The sequence below is a fragment of the Myotis myotis genome, unplaced genomic scaffold (assembly GCF_014108235.1).
Source record: "Myotis myotis isolate mMyoMyo1 unplaced genomic scaffold, mMyoMyo1.p scaffold_m19_p_21, whole genome shotgun sequence".
NCBI lineage: Eukaryota > Metazoa > Chordata > Mammalia > Chiroptera > Vespertilionidae > Myotis > Myotis myotis.
In genome coordinates, this window is record NW_023416326.1 from 4,812,603 (window position 1) to 4,832,025 (window position 19,423).

The 19,423-nt window shown below is 47.4% G+C and overlaps 1 protein-coding gene and 1 non-coding gene across 7 annotated transcripts in view; one reads left to right on the plus strand and one right to left on the minus strand.

The window, feature by feature from the left end:
• The window catches only part of RYR2 (ryanodine receptor 2), a 195,497-nt gene that overhangs the window by 2,024 nt on the left and 174,050 nt on the right, over positions 1-19,423 (plus strand). For all 6 annotated transcript variants that reach the window (XM_036354797.1, XM_036354792.1, XM_036354793.1 and 3 more), the window contains exon 2: positions 6,539-6,658. In XM_036354797.1, coding sequence (XP_036210690.1) covers positions 6,539-6,658 — 120 coding nt within the window. The remainder of the gene's footprint in view (positions 1-6,538; positions 6,659-19,423) is intronic.
• LOC118678987 lies at positions 17,919-18,020 on the minus strand. Its single transcript, XR_004975083.1, has one exon. It is a non-coding gene; the product is annotated as a U6 spliceosomal RNA (small nuclear RNA).

Sequence of the window (19,423 nt, forward strand, 5' to 3'; positions counted from 1 at the left end):
GAGCCCAGGGGAGCCGGGGGATTTTTTTTTTTTGGTGTAGCAGGAGCATCGAAAAGGAAACATGCCTTTTCTCTACGTTTTATACTGTTCATATGGGAATTCTCCAATTCCTTACCCACTCCTCTGCCTGGCCCGGCTCCCTCCCACCTTCATCTCTTACCCAAAGAATGTTCACGACTCAGAAATGCTAATGGAGCTAGTAAGGGAGAGAATGTAATTCTTATAGTACATTCTTTTTCTGGGGCGTTTAGTGCAATCTTATCCATGTGAGTTATTTCTTTCCTTTTCCCTTTTTTTTTTTTTTTTAAAAGCAGATCGCCAGGGCGTATCAACAATCTGTACGTTAGTTAAAATAGGTATAGGTTATAATGAAGCTCTTGTCTTACAAAAAAGAAAATCAAATCATTATGAGAAAGTAATTGTGAACAGGTTTCATATATTCTTATTAGAACATTGTTTAAAAACATATATATATATGTGTATATATACATATAGCAGAGAGGAGGGGAGAGGGAGAGAGATGCAGAAACATCCATGATGAGAGAGAATCATGGATCGGCTGCCTCCTGCACGCCCCACACTGGGGATCGAGCCTGAAACCCGGGCATGTGCCCCACCGGGAATCCAACGGTGACCTCCTGGTTCCTAGGTCGATGCTCAACCCCTGAGCCACACCGGCCGGACTGCACCTTCACGTTCCATCCCTGATGCATTGCCTACTCTTCTCGCCTGTTCTGTGTCCAGGGCAGTGCTCTTCCGCTGGGCCCTGGGGTCACTGTCCTCCCGTCACCTCAGAGAGAAGGCTGGCCACAGTGCCCCCTGCTGGCCGCTGGGTGTGTGTCCCTCTCCGTTGGACCCGGGGCCCTCCCTGCCTCTCCTGGACTCTTCCTGAAGTGCCTCTCAGTGAGGACTGTCTCTTCTTGGCAGGACTGACCTCGGGAGAGGGATGGGACTGTATCTGGAAAGAGACGATGTGGGGGGTGGGCTGTGGTGACCCCGGGGGCACGGGGAGCCTTGAGGCCACAGGGACCAGGGTTTATAAGGTAAGAAGGCCTTCGAGGTTATTTTCTCTTTGGCCCCCACTCCAGGGAGGGAAATGGGTCAGCGCTGTCTGTGAGGAAGATGAGTGTGGCAGCAGTTTACAAGATAAATGGGAATAAAGGGACAGAAGAGCCTGGAGCTCGGAGGCGGGCTAGCAGACGGTGACTGCGGACCTGGTGGGAAGCTCCCAAGCTTTGTGGCCGTGAGGAGGGGCGGTGCAAGAGAGCCCGACGGGGGTGTGTGCCATCGGCACCTGATCAGACCTAAGGAGAAGATAAGGACCAAGATGAGCTTAGGAGACGCAAAGAAACGTGCCCAAACGGAGGCTCTGGGGGAAGGAGGTGCTGGTTTGGAGTATGTCAGGGACTGACTTGTGTCCCCCCCAGCATCCCCCATGATGATATGCTGGACCCTCAGTACCCCAGAATGGGATCTTGTTGGAGCGAGGTCTTGCTAGAGGCGATCAAGTTCAAATAAGCTTCCTGGGTGGGCCCCCATCCAGTCGGACTGGCGTCCTGATAAAGAGGGGAAATTTGGATTCAGACAAGCCCAGAGGGAGGATGATGGATGGGAAGACCCCAGAGAACCGTGTGCGGGCTGCCTTGTGGCACTAAAGGCCCTGGATCCAGGCGGGAGGCTGGAGCCGGCTGCCTCCACAGCCTCAGAAGCCACTGACCCTGCGGACACCTCGATCTCAAATCCGGCTCCAGAGCCACACGACTGCCCTTCTCTGGTGTCGGAGCCCCTGGCCTGTGGGGTGTTGTTAGGCAGCCCTAGGGAGCTCACGCAGGCAGGAGCTGGAAACGGCATAGCATTTTGGAGAGAGGATGGGCCTAACGAGACAGACTTGGATGCCACTGGTGTGCTAGCAGGGCCCGGAAAAATTTTTTAATATGTTTTTTTTAAAAAAATATGTTTATTGATTTCAGAGAGGAAGGGAAAGGGAGAGAGAAACATCAGTGATGAGAGAGAATCATTGATTGGCTGCCTCCTGCACGCCCCCCACTGGGGGTCGACTGGGAATCAAACCGTGACCTCCTGGTTCATAGATTGACGTTCAACCACTGAGGGACACCAGCCAGGCTGGAAATGTAGATGGTGGTCTAGGATACTGGACAGGAGGAGCGCTTTGCTGCCAGAGAGGACGGTGCCTGAGAGACATCGACAAGGTCCCCAGAGGAGGGGGAGGCAGACGCCAGCCTGCAGGGCACACAGGAGGTGGGAGGGCGGCAGGAAGCAGAGGAGGGTCGGAGGGGGACCTCACCCCACCTGTGAGGAGGAGCCAAGAGGGAGGCGGTGGAAGCTTGAGGGGGAAGCAAGGTTGAAAGAAAGTTCTTGGTGCCCGGCCGGCCTGGCTCAGTGGTTGAGTGTCGACTTATAAACCAGGAGGTCACGGTTTGATTCCTGGTCAGGGCACATGTCCCGGGTTGTGGGCTTGATCCCTAGTGTGGGGCGTGCAGGAGGCATCAGTGATTCTCTCTCATCGTTGATCTCTCTCTTTCTTTCTTTCTCTCTCTCTCTTCCTCTCTGAAATCAATAAAAAGATATCTAAAAAAGAAAGAAAGAGCTTGGTTATTTTCTTTTCTTCGGATGGGAGAGAACCGCAGGGTAATCCTGGGAAGGAGGCTGGGCGATGGATGGAGCCAGGTTCCCCTCCCACACCCGCGTTCATAACTGGGCACGTGGCCACCACCCACCGCTGTTTTGCAGATATTTAATTACTGACTGCTTGACGTAACTCGAGAGCACACAGTGTTTTCATTTGGTTTTAGGTGAGTTTTGCATAATTTCATTTTCTGCCGGGGACCTTTTGGAAGCAATTAAAGTGAGAGCTTTGCGGGTGCCAAGCTGGGCATGTCCTGCTTGGGTGTCGCCTGGTGCTGGTGGTGGGGCTGGAGGCAGGCGTGTCTCGGGACGAGAGAGAATTCACAGTGCTAGTGGGTCTTCTTTCTCATGGCTACCGACTCGAAAAGATTGCAGGGTTCGTATAGGTATTTGTAAGTAATCTCTAGCAAATGGACAGCTTTGGAATGTATTTGGACAATTTCCTGATGGGCCAGGTCAGGGGAACATGTTGAAATGTCTTAGGAAATAGAATGATTCAGCCGATAGTAACTGCCTGTGGTTCTCCCACCATGTTCAAAAGCTCAGCCGGCTAAACAACTGTTAAGTCTCTCTCTCTCTCTCTCTCTCTCTCTCTCTCTCTCTCTCCTCTCTCTCTCTCATTTGAGGGAGAGAGAGAAGAGAGAGAAAGAGAAACATCGATTTGTTGTTCCACTTATTTATTGATTTCAGAGAGGAAGGGCGAGGGAGAGAAATATAGAAACATCAATGATGAGAGAGAATCATGGATTAGCTGCCTCCTGCACAACCCCTACAGGGGACTGAGCCTGCAACCCGGGCATGTGCCCTGATTAGGAATCAAACCATGACCTCCTGGTTCATAGGTTTATGCTGAACCACTGAGCCACACCAGCCAGTCCACTTATTTATTCATTGGTTGATTCAGAGACCCAACCCGCAGCCTTGGTATATGGTGACGATGCTCTAAACAACCCGGCCAGGGAAATTTTAGTAATTTTTTTTAAATATATTTTTTATTGATTTTTTACAGAGAGGAAGGGAGAGAGATAGAGAGTTAGAAACATCGATGAGAGAGAAACATCGATCAGCTGCCTCCTGCACACCTCCTACTGGGGATGTGCCCGCAACCCAGGTACATGCCCTTGACCGGAATCGAACCTGGGACCTTTCAGTCCGCAGGCCGACGCTCTATCCACTGAGCCAAACCGGTTTTGGCTAGTAATTTTTTTAAAAGAGAATTAAGCAATGTACATTTTCAGAGATATTTTAATTTCCCTACAAATTATATTTTTATGGAATTGGCACTAGGCTGCATTCACAGTTTATAGCTTGTACTTCTCTCTCTGTTTTTTTTTTTTTTCTTAAGCAAAATCTAGGCATTAACTCTATTTAAGGGTGCAAATCCCAGTTGGTTTCACACTTAACATCAGTGATGTACAAGTAAAAGCTTTCATCTGATGTCTGCAGTTAACGGCGAAGGAGGCGTGCGTCTCCTCGGTGCCCGCGGTCACTGCCCACAGCACTCTCTTAGAGGCAGCCGCTTCCGAGATGCCCAGGATTATGGGATGCGCTCCAAACCGGCCAGACCACGTGCTTACCAGGCATCAGATGCATAATTAAAAACGTATCGCCTTTTGCCCCTCTGACATTAGATACAGCACCTCTCACCATACCTCACGGGTGTTGATGACATAACGTGTGCCCATGTTTAAGAGCATGCCAAATGCCAATCACATGTATGTACCCCTGGGCATGTAACATGTTCTCAGCTTGGCGTGTACAGTCATTTTTATGGCCCTGTATTAATGTGCAAATTGAGAACTGCCTGTTTTTTTTTTTTTTTTTTAATGAATAAATATAGACTTCATGCAAGAGTAAGCCGGACTAGTGTGGCTCAGTGGTTGAGCCTCGACCTATGCACCAGGAGGGTTCGATTCCCAGTCAGGGCACATGCTCTGGTTGTGGGCTCGATCCCCAGGAGGGAGCGTGCAGGAGGCAGCCGCTCAATGATTCTCTCTCATCATGGATGTTTCTATATCTCTCTCCCTCTGCCTTCCTCTTTCTGAAATAAAAAAATATATATATTTTAAGAAAAGAGTAAAAATAGGGCCTTTTTGTTGTGTTGTTGTTAATCCTCACCCGAGGATATTTTTCCATTGATCTTTTAGAGAGAGCGGAAGAGAGAGGGAAAGACGGAAACATCGGTGTGAGAGAAACACATCGATTGGTTGCCTCCTGCATGCACACTGACCAGGGCCCGGCCTGGGGAGGAGCCTGCAACTGAGATATGTGCCCTTGTCTGGAATCGAACCCAGGACCCTTCGGTCCGCAGGCCGATGCTCTTTCCACTGAGTCAACCCGGCTAGAGCAGGGCTTCTTCTTCTTCGTCTTCTTCTTCTTCTTCTTCCTTCTTCTTCTTCAAAATAAATTCTCTCAACTCCTTCGCTCTGATGACTATATACTCGCTACAAGAAAACATATCATATAGATAACATTTTATGTGGCCATATGCCCCAAAAGTTAGCTGTGATGATGGAATCCATCAGATAAACGTCTGACCCCTTAACACAGTTCCTGGAGCACAGGAGGCCTCCAGGGAACTCGAAATAGACCCAGAATCTGATCACTTCTCTTCACGTCCACGGCCGCCACCCCGTCCGAGTCAGCATCGTGTCCCCTGAACAAAGCAGTCAACCCAGAAGGTCTCCTGTTTGTTTGGTTTTAACCAGCCATATTCTTTCATTTATTTTTATTTTTTAAATAAACTTTTTATTGTTAATATTACAGATATCTCCCCTCTTCCCCCCGTTTACCTCCATCCTCTAAGCGCCCCCCCACCCCCCCAGTCTTCATCATCCTATTGCCTGTACCCATGGGCTGTGCCCATAAGCATATAAGTTCTTTGGTTTATCTCTTCTCATCCCCCCAACCCCGCATCGAGGCATTCAGTCTGTTCCACGCCTCCCTGCTTCGCGTCTTATTTTGTTGGTCCATTCATTCTGCTCATCAGATGCCACAAATAAGTGAGATCATGATATTTGTCTTTCTTCCACTGGCTTATTTCACTGAGCGTAATGCTCTCCAGGCCCATCCACCCTGCTGTGGGCTGCGTTCGTACAGGCCCCAGTGGCTCCGTACGGTACCCCAGCAGCTCTCCTGAGCCGCCTCCGACCACCCCCATGTTTTCCCGGAAGCTTCACTTCTAAGATACTTTACTGATTTAGTGTGTGTTTGTTTCTTGTCTACCGTCTGCCAGAATGTGAGCCTAGTCATGAGTTCAGGACCTGGGACGTACTCAGTCATGTATCTCGGGTGCTGAGGAGGTTTAAGAGTTCCTCGCACGGGTTATGCCCTCCGTAATCATGTGTTCAGTGATGAATGCGTGTTTGAAAGGAGCTGTCGATGTTGTTTGATGGCTGTTCTCCACGTGTCCCTACTGTAGCCGGCTTGGCACCTGAAATCGCGTCTTATTTACTCAGCGCGGAATTGCCTGGAGTGCGGCCCTCCCTCCCCCCAATAGTAGATGCCTCTTCTAAAGGGTTGTAAAGATACGCGGGCATTTTAAAAATACATTTTTATTGATTTCAGAGAGGAAGGGAGAGGGAAAGAGAAACATCAATGACGAGAGAGAATCATGGATTGGCTGCCTCCTGCACGCCCCACACTGGGGATCGAGCCTGCAACCTGGGAATCAAACCCTGACCTCCTGGTTCACAGGTCGTTGCTCAAGCGCTGAGCCCCGCCAGTCCGGCCCCCATTTCCGCCCCCCCCCAGCCCCCCCAAGAATGGATTCAGTGGGTTTTCTGGCAGTTGTTACGTTACCCTGGTGTTTGCAGTGCACTGAGGTGTATGCTTGTAGCTCTGGTTCAGACTGTCCCATGTCTCACTGTCCCTCTGTCCCTCTGTCCCGCAGGACGACGAGGTGGTGCTGCAGTGCACGGCGGCCGCACACAAGGAGCAGCAGAAACTGTGCCTGGCGGCGGAAGGATTTGGCAACAGGCTCTGTTTCCTGGAGTCCACCTCCAATTCCAAGGTGCGGCCACGCTGGGAGGCCACTGGGAGGCCGGGTTTGCTGGAGGTCATTTCTGGGCATGGAGGTCATTTCTGGGCATGGAGGTGATTTATGGGCATGGAGGTCATATCTGGGCATGGAGGTCACTTATGGGCATGGAGGTCATTTCTGGGCATAGAGGTCATTTATGGGCATGGAGGTCATATCTGGGCATGGAGATCATTTCTGGGCGTGGAGGTGATTTATGGGCGTGGAGGTCATATCTGGGCGTGGAGGTGATTTATGGGCATGGAGGTCATATCTGGGCATGGAGGTCATTTCTGGGCATGGAGGTCATATATGGGCATGGAGGTCATATATGGGCATGGAGGTCATATCTGGGCATGGAGGTCATTTCTGGGCATGGAGGTGATTTATGGGCATGGAAGTCACTTATGGGCATGGAGGTCATTTATGGCCATGGAGGTCATTCGTGGGCATGGGGTCATTTATGGGCATGGAGGTCACTTATGGGCATGGAGGTCATTTATGGGCTTGGAGGTCATTTATGGGCATGGAGGTCATTTATGGGCATGGAGGTCATTTATGGGCTTGGAGGTCATTTGTGGGCATGGAGGTCGTTTATGGGCATGGAGGTCATTTATGGGCATGGAGGTCACTTATGGGCATGGAGGTCGTTTATGGGCATGGAGGTCCTTTATGGGCATGGAGGTCATAGACATGGAGGTCATTTATGGGCTTGGAGGTCATAGACATGGAGGTCATTTGTGGGCATGGAGGTCGTTTATGGGCATGGAGGTCACTTATGGGCATGGAGGTCATTTATGGGCATGGAGGTCACTTATGGGCATGGAGGTCGTTTATGGGCATGGAGGTCGTTTATGGGCATGGAGGTCATTTATGGGCATGGAGGTCATAGACATGGAGGTCATTTATGGGCTTGGAGGTCATAGACATGGAGGTCATTTGTGGGCATGGAGGTCGTTTATGGGCATGGAGGTCGTTTATGGGCATGGAGGTCGTTTATGGGCATGGAGGTCACTTATGGGAATGGAGGTCGTTTATGGGCATGGAGGTCATTTATGGGCACTCTACTGTGTTCTGTGGATTGGGCATGAATTGGGCATGGCCAGTGTCACTACTCATTGGGCAGGTTCTTAACTGAGCCCCTACTCCTTACGGATAGCTCAGAGATGATTGTGCATGAAAATGGAAAAGTCCTTCCCGTGATGTTTATTTTCCAGCGGACGAGTCAGCAAATGCGTGATGTGATTTCAGAACTAAGGGCAACAGGCAAAGCAGGGAGATGGGGCAGCGCGTGATGGGGTGGGGGGCTCCCCGACACAGAGAGGGGCAGGAAGGCCTTCCTGCCGGGGAGACCCTGGAGCAGAGGGGGATGACACAGCAGTGAGCACTACTAACTCCTGGAACGTTCCGGAAAGAGGAAGAGCCAGGTGATTCTCGGGCCCCTAGGTAGGAATGTGCTCTGTCCTTATGGTTTCTGATATTTTGTACTGGCTGGAACTGGGCAGCCCCTGAGATGGTTTTGATGTTCAACATGACATAAAACACGTAAGCCTGGGTACAGATTTGTTTCATGGAGATATAGCTGGACTTGGCTTTCGTTGGGAGGAAATCCGAGATGGCCCTTTCCCCCCTCATTTTGGCCTCCCCTGCATTCGTTACAAAGGTTGGGAGAACAAGTATTGTTGGCGGTGAGTAGTCAGCCACTGTGAATTATGTATGGGCTCCTGGAAATGGTCCCAGAAATATCATGAGCTAGAGAATCTTTTAATCAAAAGCAGGACTTCTTCAGAAGACTGGCTCACGCTCCTAGGATATTTATTCCGGCTGATCTTGGCCCCAAAGAGCATGGGTTCATGATGCTAGCGTAGATTTTCCTGCAGGAAATGTAAACATGAAATCGGATGGTTCCAGCTAGTTATTCATCATTTGTCCTTAGGTGTTTACTGTATACCCTTTATATGGATGGCTTTTTATTTTTGTTTCTGTTACTTACTAACTGGAAAAAATAAGTGAAAACTACTTAATATAAAAGGTCAATGAGGTTGACCTCTGTTTAAATCCGAAAGAAGGTATACATTTTCAAGGCTTCATACACAACATTAAATAATGTGGACCATATTCGACCATATTTTAAGCCACAGAGAAAATCTCAGTAAATTCCAAAGAGTAGTAGAAATACAAACCTGACTATAATGGAATAAACCTAGAAATTAATTTTTAAAAAAGCTAAAAAGACACAAAAGTTCCTTCTACCTGAAAATTAAAAAGCATACTATGGAATAAATTTTGGGTCAAATGGGAAATAGCAAACAAAATTGAAGAATTTCTTGGACATACTATACATGAATACATGATCTTTTAGATTATGTGGGATGTGACTAAGGAAGTTTTCAGAAAAAATATTTATCATTAAATAGATATATTAATAAAATTTTTAAAAGAAATTAAACAACCAAATTAAAAAACTAGAAAAAGAACAACAAAGTAAACAAAAGAAAGCAACAGGATGGAATTAATAAAGATAAAAAGGAAACTGATGAGTTAATTAATAAATTTGTTCTTTGAAAACATCAATAATCAAACATTAGTCAAGAAAAAAGGAGAAAGCACAGATATTTAAATATTTGAATTTAAATAAGTGCAGGGAAGGGATAATGATCAAAATAGAGGAAATGAAATTATAAGGGAGGAAGAGAGAGATAGAAGCATCAATGATGAGAGAGGGAGAGAGAACCAAGATGGCGGCATAGGTTAACGCCGGAGTTTGCTGCCTTGAACAACTACTTCAAAAGTGAAACCAAAAAACGGAAGGGACATCACCCAGAACCACAGGAACGCTGGCTGAGTGGAAGTCCTACAACTAGGAGGAAAGAGAAACGCATACGGACACTCAGAGGAGGCGCAGTGCTGAAGTCAAATTCTGAGGTGCAGAGTGCGCGGAGCGGGCTGGCGGCGGAGGGCGCGGTTGGCGTTTTCAATCGGGAGGGAGTCGCAGACTCTGAGCTCCAGATCCGGGCGAGTCTTTAGGGACCCAGACTCAAACGGGAGAAGCGGGACTGTCTGGCTTCGGTCAGAGCGAGTGCAGCTTTCTCTCCGAGCTTTGCAGCGGGTGCTGGGACTCAGAGAGGCGGAGCCCCTGGGGACAGGACTGAGAGCCGCCATAACTGCTCTCTCCGGCCCACCCTGTTGATCCTGTGCGACCCGCCCCGCCCAAGCCCTGCACACAGGCATTTGCCGGATAGCCTCAGGCAAAGGCTAGATTAGCACCTCCCTAGAGGACAGAAGTTCTCTCACTGCTGACACAGCTGATTCTCATAGCCACTTGGCCTGGAGGTCAAACCCTCCCTGGAATTAGCTACAACAATCAAGATTTAACTATAAAACTTCGAACAAAGACCACTAGGGGGTGCACCAAGGAAGCATAACAAAATGCGGAGACAAAGAAACAGGACAAAATTGTCAATGGAAGATATAGAGTTCAGAACCACACTTTTAAGGTCTCTCAAGAACTGTTTAGAAGCAGCTGATAAACTTAATGAGATCTACAAGAAAACTAATGAGACCCTCGATCTTATATTGGGGAACCAACTAGAAATTAAGCATACACGGACTGAAATAACGAATATTATACAGACTCCCGACAGCAGACCAGAGGAGCGCAAGAATCAAGTCAATGATTTGAAATGCGAGGAAGCAAAAAACACCCAACCGGAAAAGCAAAATGAAAAAATAATCCAAAAATGCAAGGATAGTGTAAGGAGCCTCTGGGACAGCTTCAAGGGTACCAACATCAGAATTATAGGGGTGCCAGAAGATGAGAGAGAGCAAGATATTGAAAACCTATTTGAAGAAATAATGACAGAAAACTTCCCCCACCTGGTGAAAGAAATGGACTTACAGGTCCAAGAAGCGCGGAGAACCCCAAACGAAAGGAATCCAAAGAGGACCACACCAAGACACATCATAATTAAAATGCCAAGAGCAAAAGATAAAGAGAGAATCTTAAAAACAGCAAGAGAAAGAAACTCAGTTACCTACAAGGGAATACCCATACGACTGTCAGCTGATTTCTCAACAGAAACTTTGCAGGCCAGAAGGGAGTGGCAAGAAATATTCAAAGTGATGAATACCAAGAACCTACAACCAAGATTACTTTATCCAGCAAAGCTATCATTCAGAACTGAAGGTCAGATAAAGAGCTTCACAGATAAGGAAAAGCTAAAGGAGTTCATCACCACCAAACCAGGATTATATGAAATGCTGAAAGGTATCCTTTAAGAAGAGGAAGAGGAAGAAAAAGGTAAAGATACAATTTATGAACAACAAATATGCATCTATCAACAAGTGAATCTAATAATCAAGTGAATAAATAATCTGAAGAACAGAATGAACTGGTGATTATAATAGAATCAGGGACATAGAAAGGGAATGGACTGACTATTCCTGGGGGGGGAAAGGGGTGTGGGAGAGGCGGGAAGAGACTGGACAAAAATCGTGCACCTATAGATGAGGACAGTGGGTGGGGAGTGAGGGCGGAGGGTGGGGCGGGAACTGGGAGGAGGGGAGTTATGGGGGGGAAAAAAAAGAGGAACAAATGTAATAATCTGAACAATAAAGATTTAAAAAAAAAAAAAAAAAAAAAAACAAAAAAAAACAAAACAAAAAAAAAAAAAAAAAAAAAAAAGAAGCATCAATGATGAGAGAGAATCATTTGCTCAAGTATAATTGACCCCTTTTGCTCAATTATATGCAAGTGGATTTGAAATCTTTATGAAATGTATTATTTTTCAGAAAAAATCAGTTTACTGCAGGAAGTCTGAATAGAGTAATTATCAGAAAATAAAGTAGTAAAGTGATTTTTTTTTGGTAAGAAATACAAGGTCAGATAATTCCTACGTAATAAGGCTACTTAAATTATTTCAAAGCATAGCAAAAGAAGAAAAGTTCCAAGTTTTATTTCACCAAGTATGTATAACATAGATTAAAAAGTCTTAAAAATTACTTTGCAAAAACATAGATCAGTTGCACTTAAGAATATTGATACAGAAATCTGAAATACACTATTTAAAAAGGAAACCAGTGTGGCATGAAAACATAAAACCTGCACGATGGCCATGTGAGGTTCATTCCAGGGATCCAAGAGTGGCTCATACGCAAGGCCCCAGGAATACAAGTTTTCTTCACCACCATAAAGAATGCATTAGGATATTAATGATGCATCTACTAATAGGTAGATGTCCATTTGGACATCTCTGAGGATAAGGACAAGTCCTGACAAAATTCAAAACCTACTTGTTTCAAATATTAATAAAATAGGGATTGATGGATAGTATCTTAACATTATTTTACACACACACACACACACACACACACACACTCATTCAGTTCAAAATTCAGCACCTATTTCCGGGGAACAGGTGGTTAGAATTAGGTGTAACGTGAAGAAGGATGTTTGGTACCACTGCTGTGCAAGTGTTGTTGGAGGTAAGAACAGATATAATTAGACATGGAGACAGTTTGGATATGAGGTAAAGTATCCCTACTTGCCGATGATTTGATTATATATATAAGAACCCCCAAATCGCCCATGGATAAACTATGGCAAAAGATGGATTTCTGAGAGAAAGCCACAAAATAGCTGGTTATTATTGTATCAGTAGCCTTTCTATATTTATATATATATATATATATATATATATATACACACATATATGAAATTATATATTATATTGAAATTATATATTATATTGAAATTATATAATATAGAAATTATATTGAAACATACAGATATATGGAATGACACTTGGCGCGCACACACACAAACTCAAGTTCACATTCAGTTAGAAAGGGGACCAGTGATAGTCTTAGGCAAATCATTTGTCAGTGGTCATAAAGTGTTCCCGCAAAAAAGAAAATTCATTGAAAACAAAAGGATTCTTGTTTAATGACCTGAATGCTACCAAAATAGTTTTCTGGTCTTAACTATTTGTGGACACAGGACAGAGCAAGTAAGAGGGTCCTCCAGATTTGTTCACCACACTTCAGTGATTCTGCATTTCTAAGGCTGGTTCATATCGACCGTATGCATAAAACAAGACTTGATTTTATCAGGCATTCCAAACAGGAAGGTGAGCCTGGCGGTAGAAAAATATCCCAAGTTCTCCCCGTTTCCCCCCAGTTGCGATGGCATTGCTTTAATTAAAAGTATTTCCTCCCATAATGGAACATGATAGAGCAATATTTTATCTTCAGTGACTTCTCATTTCAGGGTATTATTCACCACCATAAAGAATGCATTAGGATATTAATGATGCATATGAGTTGTGATATTCCAGATGAACTGCTCTTCTTATTCAAGGGAGAATTTTTGAATAATAAAAATGTCAGTAGAAGATAAATGCTGGATGATAGAAGAATCACTTTAAAAGTAGACTTGTGTCCCCTGGCGTGGCTCAGTGGTTGAGCGTGGACCTATGAACCAGTCCTGGTCAGGGCACATGTCCAGGTTGCAGGCTCCAATCCCCAGTGGGGGGCGTGCAGGAGGCAGCAGATCCATGATTCTCTCTCGTCATTGATGTTTCTATCTCGCTCTCCCTCTCCCTTCCTCCCTGAAATCAATAAAAAAATATTTTTTTAACAAGTGTAAACAAATAAAAAATAAATAGTCTTGCTTCCTGCAGCGGGGTCTCTGGCGCAAAAGCGGAATTTATAATAATTCCGCTATTATAAATTGAGTCGCCTGCCACTCAATGTGAAGGCGGGACCAGAGAGGGTCCCAAGGAGCTGCACCTGCCACTCACCGCGGAGGCGGGACCAAGGAGGGTCCCAAGGAGCTGCACCTGCCACTCACCGCGGAGGCGGGACCAAGGAGGGTCCCAAGGAGCTGCACCTGCCACTCACCGCGGAGGCGGGACCAAGGAGGGTCCCAAGGAGCTGCACCTGCCACTCACCGCGGAGGCGGGACCAAAGAGGGTCCCAAGGAGTTGCACCTGCCACTCACCGCGGAGGCGGGACCAAGGAGGGTCCCAAGGGGTTGCACCTGCCGCTCACCGCGGAGGCGGGACCAAGGAGGGTCCCAAGGAGCTGCACCTGCCGCTCACCGCGGAGGCGGGACCAAGGAGGGTCCCAAGGAGCTGCACCTGCCACTCACCGCGGAGGCGGGACCAAGGAGGGTCCCAAGGAGCTGCACCTGCCACTCACCGCGGAGGCGGGACCAAGGAGGGTCCCAAGGAGCTGCACCTGCCACTCACCGCGGAGGCGGGACCAAGGAGGGTCCCAAGGAGCTGCACCTGCCACTCACCGCGGAGGCGGAGGCGGGAGTCCCCTCAGCGCCCGCTGTCCCGTCGTCGTGGCGGGGCCGGGGGGAGCCTGACAGGGCGGCCCAGCGCCTGAGGGAGCCCAGCTCAGCACCTGCTGTTCCGGGGGGTGCGCTTCGAGGAGACGCCGTGCTCGACGCCTTCCACCTCGCAGGTGAGGCGGCGTCCCCGTCCCCTTCCCGTCGGCCTCCCTCACGCTCGGACGCGCGCGGCGCCGGCTCCCGCTCTCCTCGCACCCCGGGCCCTTCCGACGGCAGCGCGGGCCTGCGGGGAGGAGGAAGGGAGCGCGAGGCCTTTTGACCGATTGGAACGCGGAGGCCTCCGGGCGCCGAGCCCTCTTGAGGCTCCAGGTTCCCGGAGCGCCGGGGACCCACGAGGAAGCGTGTGACCCGCACAAGGCCGAGCCCCCGCCCCACCCGCTAGCCCGCGTTTCCCTTCTCCCCGCCGCGTGGCCCGCGCGGCGGGGGTGCCGACCCGGAGCGGCTAGCGCTCCCGGAGCCAGACAGGGCCGGTGGCGCCAGGACTCGGATTGCGCGGGATGGGGCGGTGTGTCCCGGTGGCTCCATTGTCCCTCACGGGGCGAACGGGCGGAGGACGATGGGGAGGCTGTGTGCGGGGCAGGGGTGGGGATGGGGCGCTCAGACAGGCCCCTGTGCTAGCGCGCACTTTCCGGGAGCGCCTCCAGCCCGCGCGCACCCCAGTCAACACGCTCTCCCCCTCTCGCGCCTTCTTCCCCTCTCGCTCTCCCCTTTCGCTAAAAAATGACTTTACAGAACATTTTTACTTTTTAAATGGAGCACGGCCTCTGAACGAATTAAACTCGTAAGTCAAGGCCCCACTACTTACATGCACACAAGGCCTGTGGTTGATTACCTCCCATCCTCTGAGATTCCGCTATTATAAATTGTAAAGAAGGGGGCGGGGCCACGTGAACACGGGAGAGTCACGTGAACAAGGGGGTGGGGCCATGTGAACATGGAAGCGTCACATGAACAAGGGGGTGTGGCCACGTGAACACGGGAGAGTCACGTGAACAAGGGGGTGGGGCCATGTGAACATGGAAGCTTCACATGAACAGGGGGTAGGGCCACGTGAACAAGGGGTGTGGCCACGTGAACATGGGAGAGTCACGTGAACAAGGGGTGGGGCCAGTGAACACGCAGGAGTGATCATGTGAGCCCGGAGGTCGCAGAACACAGTGTGTGGTCAGGCGGAGGGGGGCCGAGTGAAGGTGGAGGCTGAAATGGAAGGGATGCCGTGGGAGCCCCCAGAAGTTGAAGAGGCAGGAAGGGCCCTCCCCAGAGCCCGCCGAGGGAGCACAGCCCTAGAGACCCTGAGTTCAGATTGTGGCCCCCAGAACTGGGAGAGCCCGGGCCTGTTGGTGTAGCCCAGCCTGTAGTCATTGGAGCAGCAGCCCCAGGAAACGGACCCCAACTTGCCCCTCTTTTGGGGGCTTTGTCCAGTCTCTCTGCGGCCTCCACTTTCCGTCCTTGGAATCTTTCGTTGATTATTCAGGAAGTTTTTCTGTATTTTAGTTGTAATTCCAGTTTGGTCCTGGTAGTGTGCCCATGCAGCATCTTCCGCCGCCATTTTTACTCTCTGTTTTACGAAACATTTTAAACAACAGATTTTGTTTCTCAATATGTTTCCCCTAAAAATTAATTGAATAATAATTACATGAAGACCAAGTATTAAGGTTTTTGTTCTGTTCACTTTACTGACTTTCTAAGAATTTTTGGGGGGCAGTGGGGACGAAAAATAAAGACCAGTGTGATCGAGAAAAACACATACGTGATCAGTAGCCATTTTTGTTTCTCAAAATCCTTGTGCTTTAGTTAATATAGTTATTTCTTTGTCGATACTTCAAGAGGAGAAAAAAGTGGGTGGCAGCTGTGGCAGAAAGGAAACATCCTAATGATGAATGAATGTCCAGTCTGTGAAGAATAAGTGGTTAAACTCAAGATTTCAAAGAAAATGCCTAACAACCTTGGACAGATTATTATATTGGCCAGGATAGAACTGTTTGTTAAATTATAACTCATATGTTGTATGGAAACAATTCTGTGAAACATGCATCAGCCGCTACTCAGTCCAGAAAGGGTGGTGACACAATTGAAGACCCCAAAGTAGGAAGCATTTTATGGAATACTGGAAGAATACAGCTTCGGTACATCCTCATGGGAGCTAAAGACCCATTCTTGGAATATTTTAAAGACTTAAAAGAATTCTCATTGTCATGAAAGATGAGCTTTTGATTTCCCATTATGTTTCTTGACATAAAATAAAAACTTAAAACACTGAAATCTCAAACTGAAGAAAAATCTAATGTAAAGTCTGGGAGACACGCCCACCACCAGCCTGCCAATCAGCAGGCAGGAGGCTGGTGACATCCCATTGCATTCTGGGAAATGTAGTCCTCACAAATAAGTACAGAAGGCACATGCAGAGATAAGGGCGCTGGTGGAAGGGCTGGTGGGAATTGCCATGTTGATTCTGGACTAGTTACTGTGATGATAGAGAGCAGACCAGTGTAGAGGAAGGAGAAGCCACCAGTTCAGATGTCGGGACTGAGCTAAGTGGTGCCTGTGAGCACTGAACAGTCCTGCTTCCCAGAGCTGAGGAACCCGGTTGCAGCACAGCCTGGTCCACACATGTGGGCACACTTTTCCTGAAAAGAGCCAAATGGTAAATGCTTTGGACTTCCTGGGTCAGAGGCTTTTTGTTACAACTACTCGACTCTGATGTTGACATTGATGTGAAAACAGCCAGACATTGTGCAGACCAGTGAGCATGTCTGTGTTCCCCAAAACTATAATTATGGACACTGAAATTAGAATCTATGATTTTATGTGTCATAAAATTTTATTCTTCTTGTGATTTTTTTTCAGCCATTAAACAATGTAACAGCCACTTCTAGCTCGTGGGCTGTACAGAAACAGGCAGTGGGCCAGATGGTAGGTTGTGTCTGTCCCCGGAATAACACATGGAAAAGGTTATATTCTTAAAGGAGAAGGTAGAGCAAACACAGTAGGTCTGCCTGTGGTTAGATGGCTGGAGCTGTTAGTGAAGTTTGATGGAAGTGGAGGCAGGGCATTTGAGTGGGACTCCTCGACACACAGTCATTAATAAGTTAATGTGTTTTGTGTATGAATGAGTGAGAGAATAAATGAGTGGAAGAATATAGAAAAACCGTGTGATGTGGAAGGAAGCATTTCATAAAGAGGATGAGGGCAAAGGCCCTGGAGGAGCATCTGTCCATGACTAGGAATTCCCAGGTGTCCTGTTGGGCACAGGGCCCGCCTTCACATGTCAGGGAACCAGCAGGCATATTTGAAAGAGATAAGAGCTACTGAAAGCTTTAGAACAGTGGGTGGCATTGTTTCCTGTTCTATGACTAGAAAAGTTAAACAAAACTGGACACTGGTTAAAGTGGTCAGGACAGATTTTAGCTCATAATCTACTCTTGCATCAGGGAGGAGAGTCCCGAGTGACCGGATCTCCACTTTATTTGTACACAGGTGACTGGGAGTTTTAAAGGGAGAGGGAGGGCATAGGGAGGAGGTGAGAGGGAGCCCCATAGGGTCAGGGAGGTGAAGAATTTCCAAGGGTTGGTCCCTGTAAATGTGACTAGGCCGGCTGTGTTGGCCAACTGGCAGTTACAGAGGCAGGGTTTATCCTCCTGGGAGACTGGGGGACAGAGGCCCCACCCTTCCTGAGGTCATGTCAAAGGATGGATTTCCGGTTCTTGAGAAAGACAATCGAGTTGTTGGAAGTACAGGTATATTTCAAAGGGACAGAAAAGGACTCACAATTGTAAGGCTCTTGGCAGCCTCGAACTTTCTCAGACCGGCACTTGCAGGGGTCTGGGTCTGGGGTTATCCTAGGGATGTGACCGTGGGCTGCTAGAAACTCTATGTTAGTGTTTGTTCAAGTCTTTTTCAAATGTGGAATGCTTCACAGATTTCATGTCATCCTTGCGCAGGGGCCATGCTAATCTCTGTATCGTTCCAATTTTAGTATCTGTGCTGCCTAGCGAGCACTGTTCAAGTCTTTTAATGTGAGGGGGAGAGGATGGACAAAATCATTTGTGCTCAGTTTGTAACTTTTACAAACAGGAGTTTGTCAAAAGTGAAGAAGAGGGCTCAGAGGCACCTGGCTAGAGTTTGGTCAAAAAGTGAAATCTTTGTCCTTGCTTACTAATTTGCACATTTACCCATGAGTACACGTCCCCGGGGATATGCACAGGCAGCCCATTGACTTTACTGCAAGACTAATGCCTTTGAATCTGCTCTGTTTTCTCTCTTCCTGGAACATTCTTCCACAACCTTCATCTGAAGGAAGCCTATCTATGCTTTCGGCAGCTGTCCAATGAGCCTCCTTTGTGAAGCCCTCCTGCATTTCTATGCATCCCCCTTCTCCCTGCAAAAGTAACTGTCTTTCTCTAGCTTTTGCTTCCTCCCTCCCTCACTCCTTCCTTCTCTGTCTTTCTGTTAAGCAGAATTCCTCCACTGTGTTTCTTGTTGCAGAATCACATGTCCCTTTACGTTTGCTTAAAATAAAATCCCCCCCCCCCCACCTTGCCCAAGGAGTGAGGATATTTTCCCATTGATTTTATTGAGCGTAGGAGGGAAGGAGGGGACACATGGCTTGGTTGCCCCCCACCCCCATACCCCAACCTGGTCCCGACCAGGGGCAGGGATAGGACCTGCAACCTCGGCATGTGCCCATGTGCCTGACCAGGAATCGAACCAGTGATCTCTCCATGCATGGGATGATGCCCAACCAACTGAGCCGCACCAGCCAGGGCCCGTTTACTTTCTGAAATTATGATGAAATAATCATGGAAGCACCTGCAGGCAGAGGCAGCATCTTGTTCATCTTGTATCTCAGCTACATGATACATTTTTGAAGGAACTAGATGATCAGTAAATGTTGGTTGATTTTAACCGATTTTCCTTCTTTGGACCAGTGACTTAATTAATATTGATGTGTCTATTTTGACAGTTAACTAATTCATTTGGCCTTTTAAAAATTCTCTACTTTCTAAAGACTGCACAGTCTTTCTGTTTCAAGAAATTAATGTTACCAGAATAACTATTTATACTTGTGCCTTTAGTAGTGCTTAATCCTATATAGATGGATAGCAGACTTGGTACACTGCATTTTTCAGTAATAATTTACTACTGTATGTAAAGGATAAATTTTTGTTAGTACACTCATGCATAATTTAAAGATTCACATGCTTTACTGAAAAAATAATTAAAAACTATAAATAATTGTTGACAGAGTTGATGCAAAGTAAAATGCAAAGGTTTTTCTCTGCCAGCACAACTCTCTTGGCATAGAAATATTGATTTACAGTACTTAATAAAGAACTCTACACTACTATTTATTTTGTTTAAATTAAATTATTGACCAGGCAGCATTACTTATAAAATGCTTA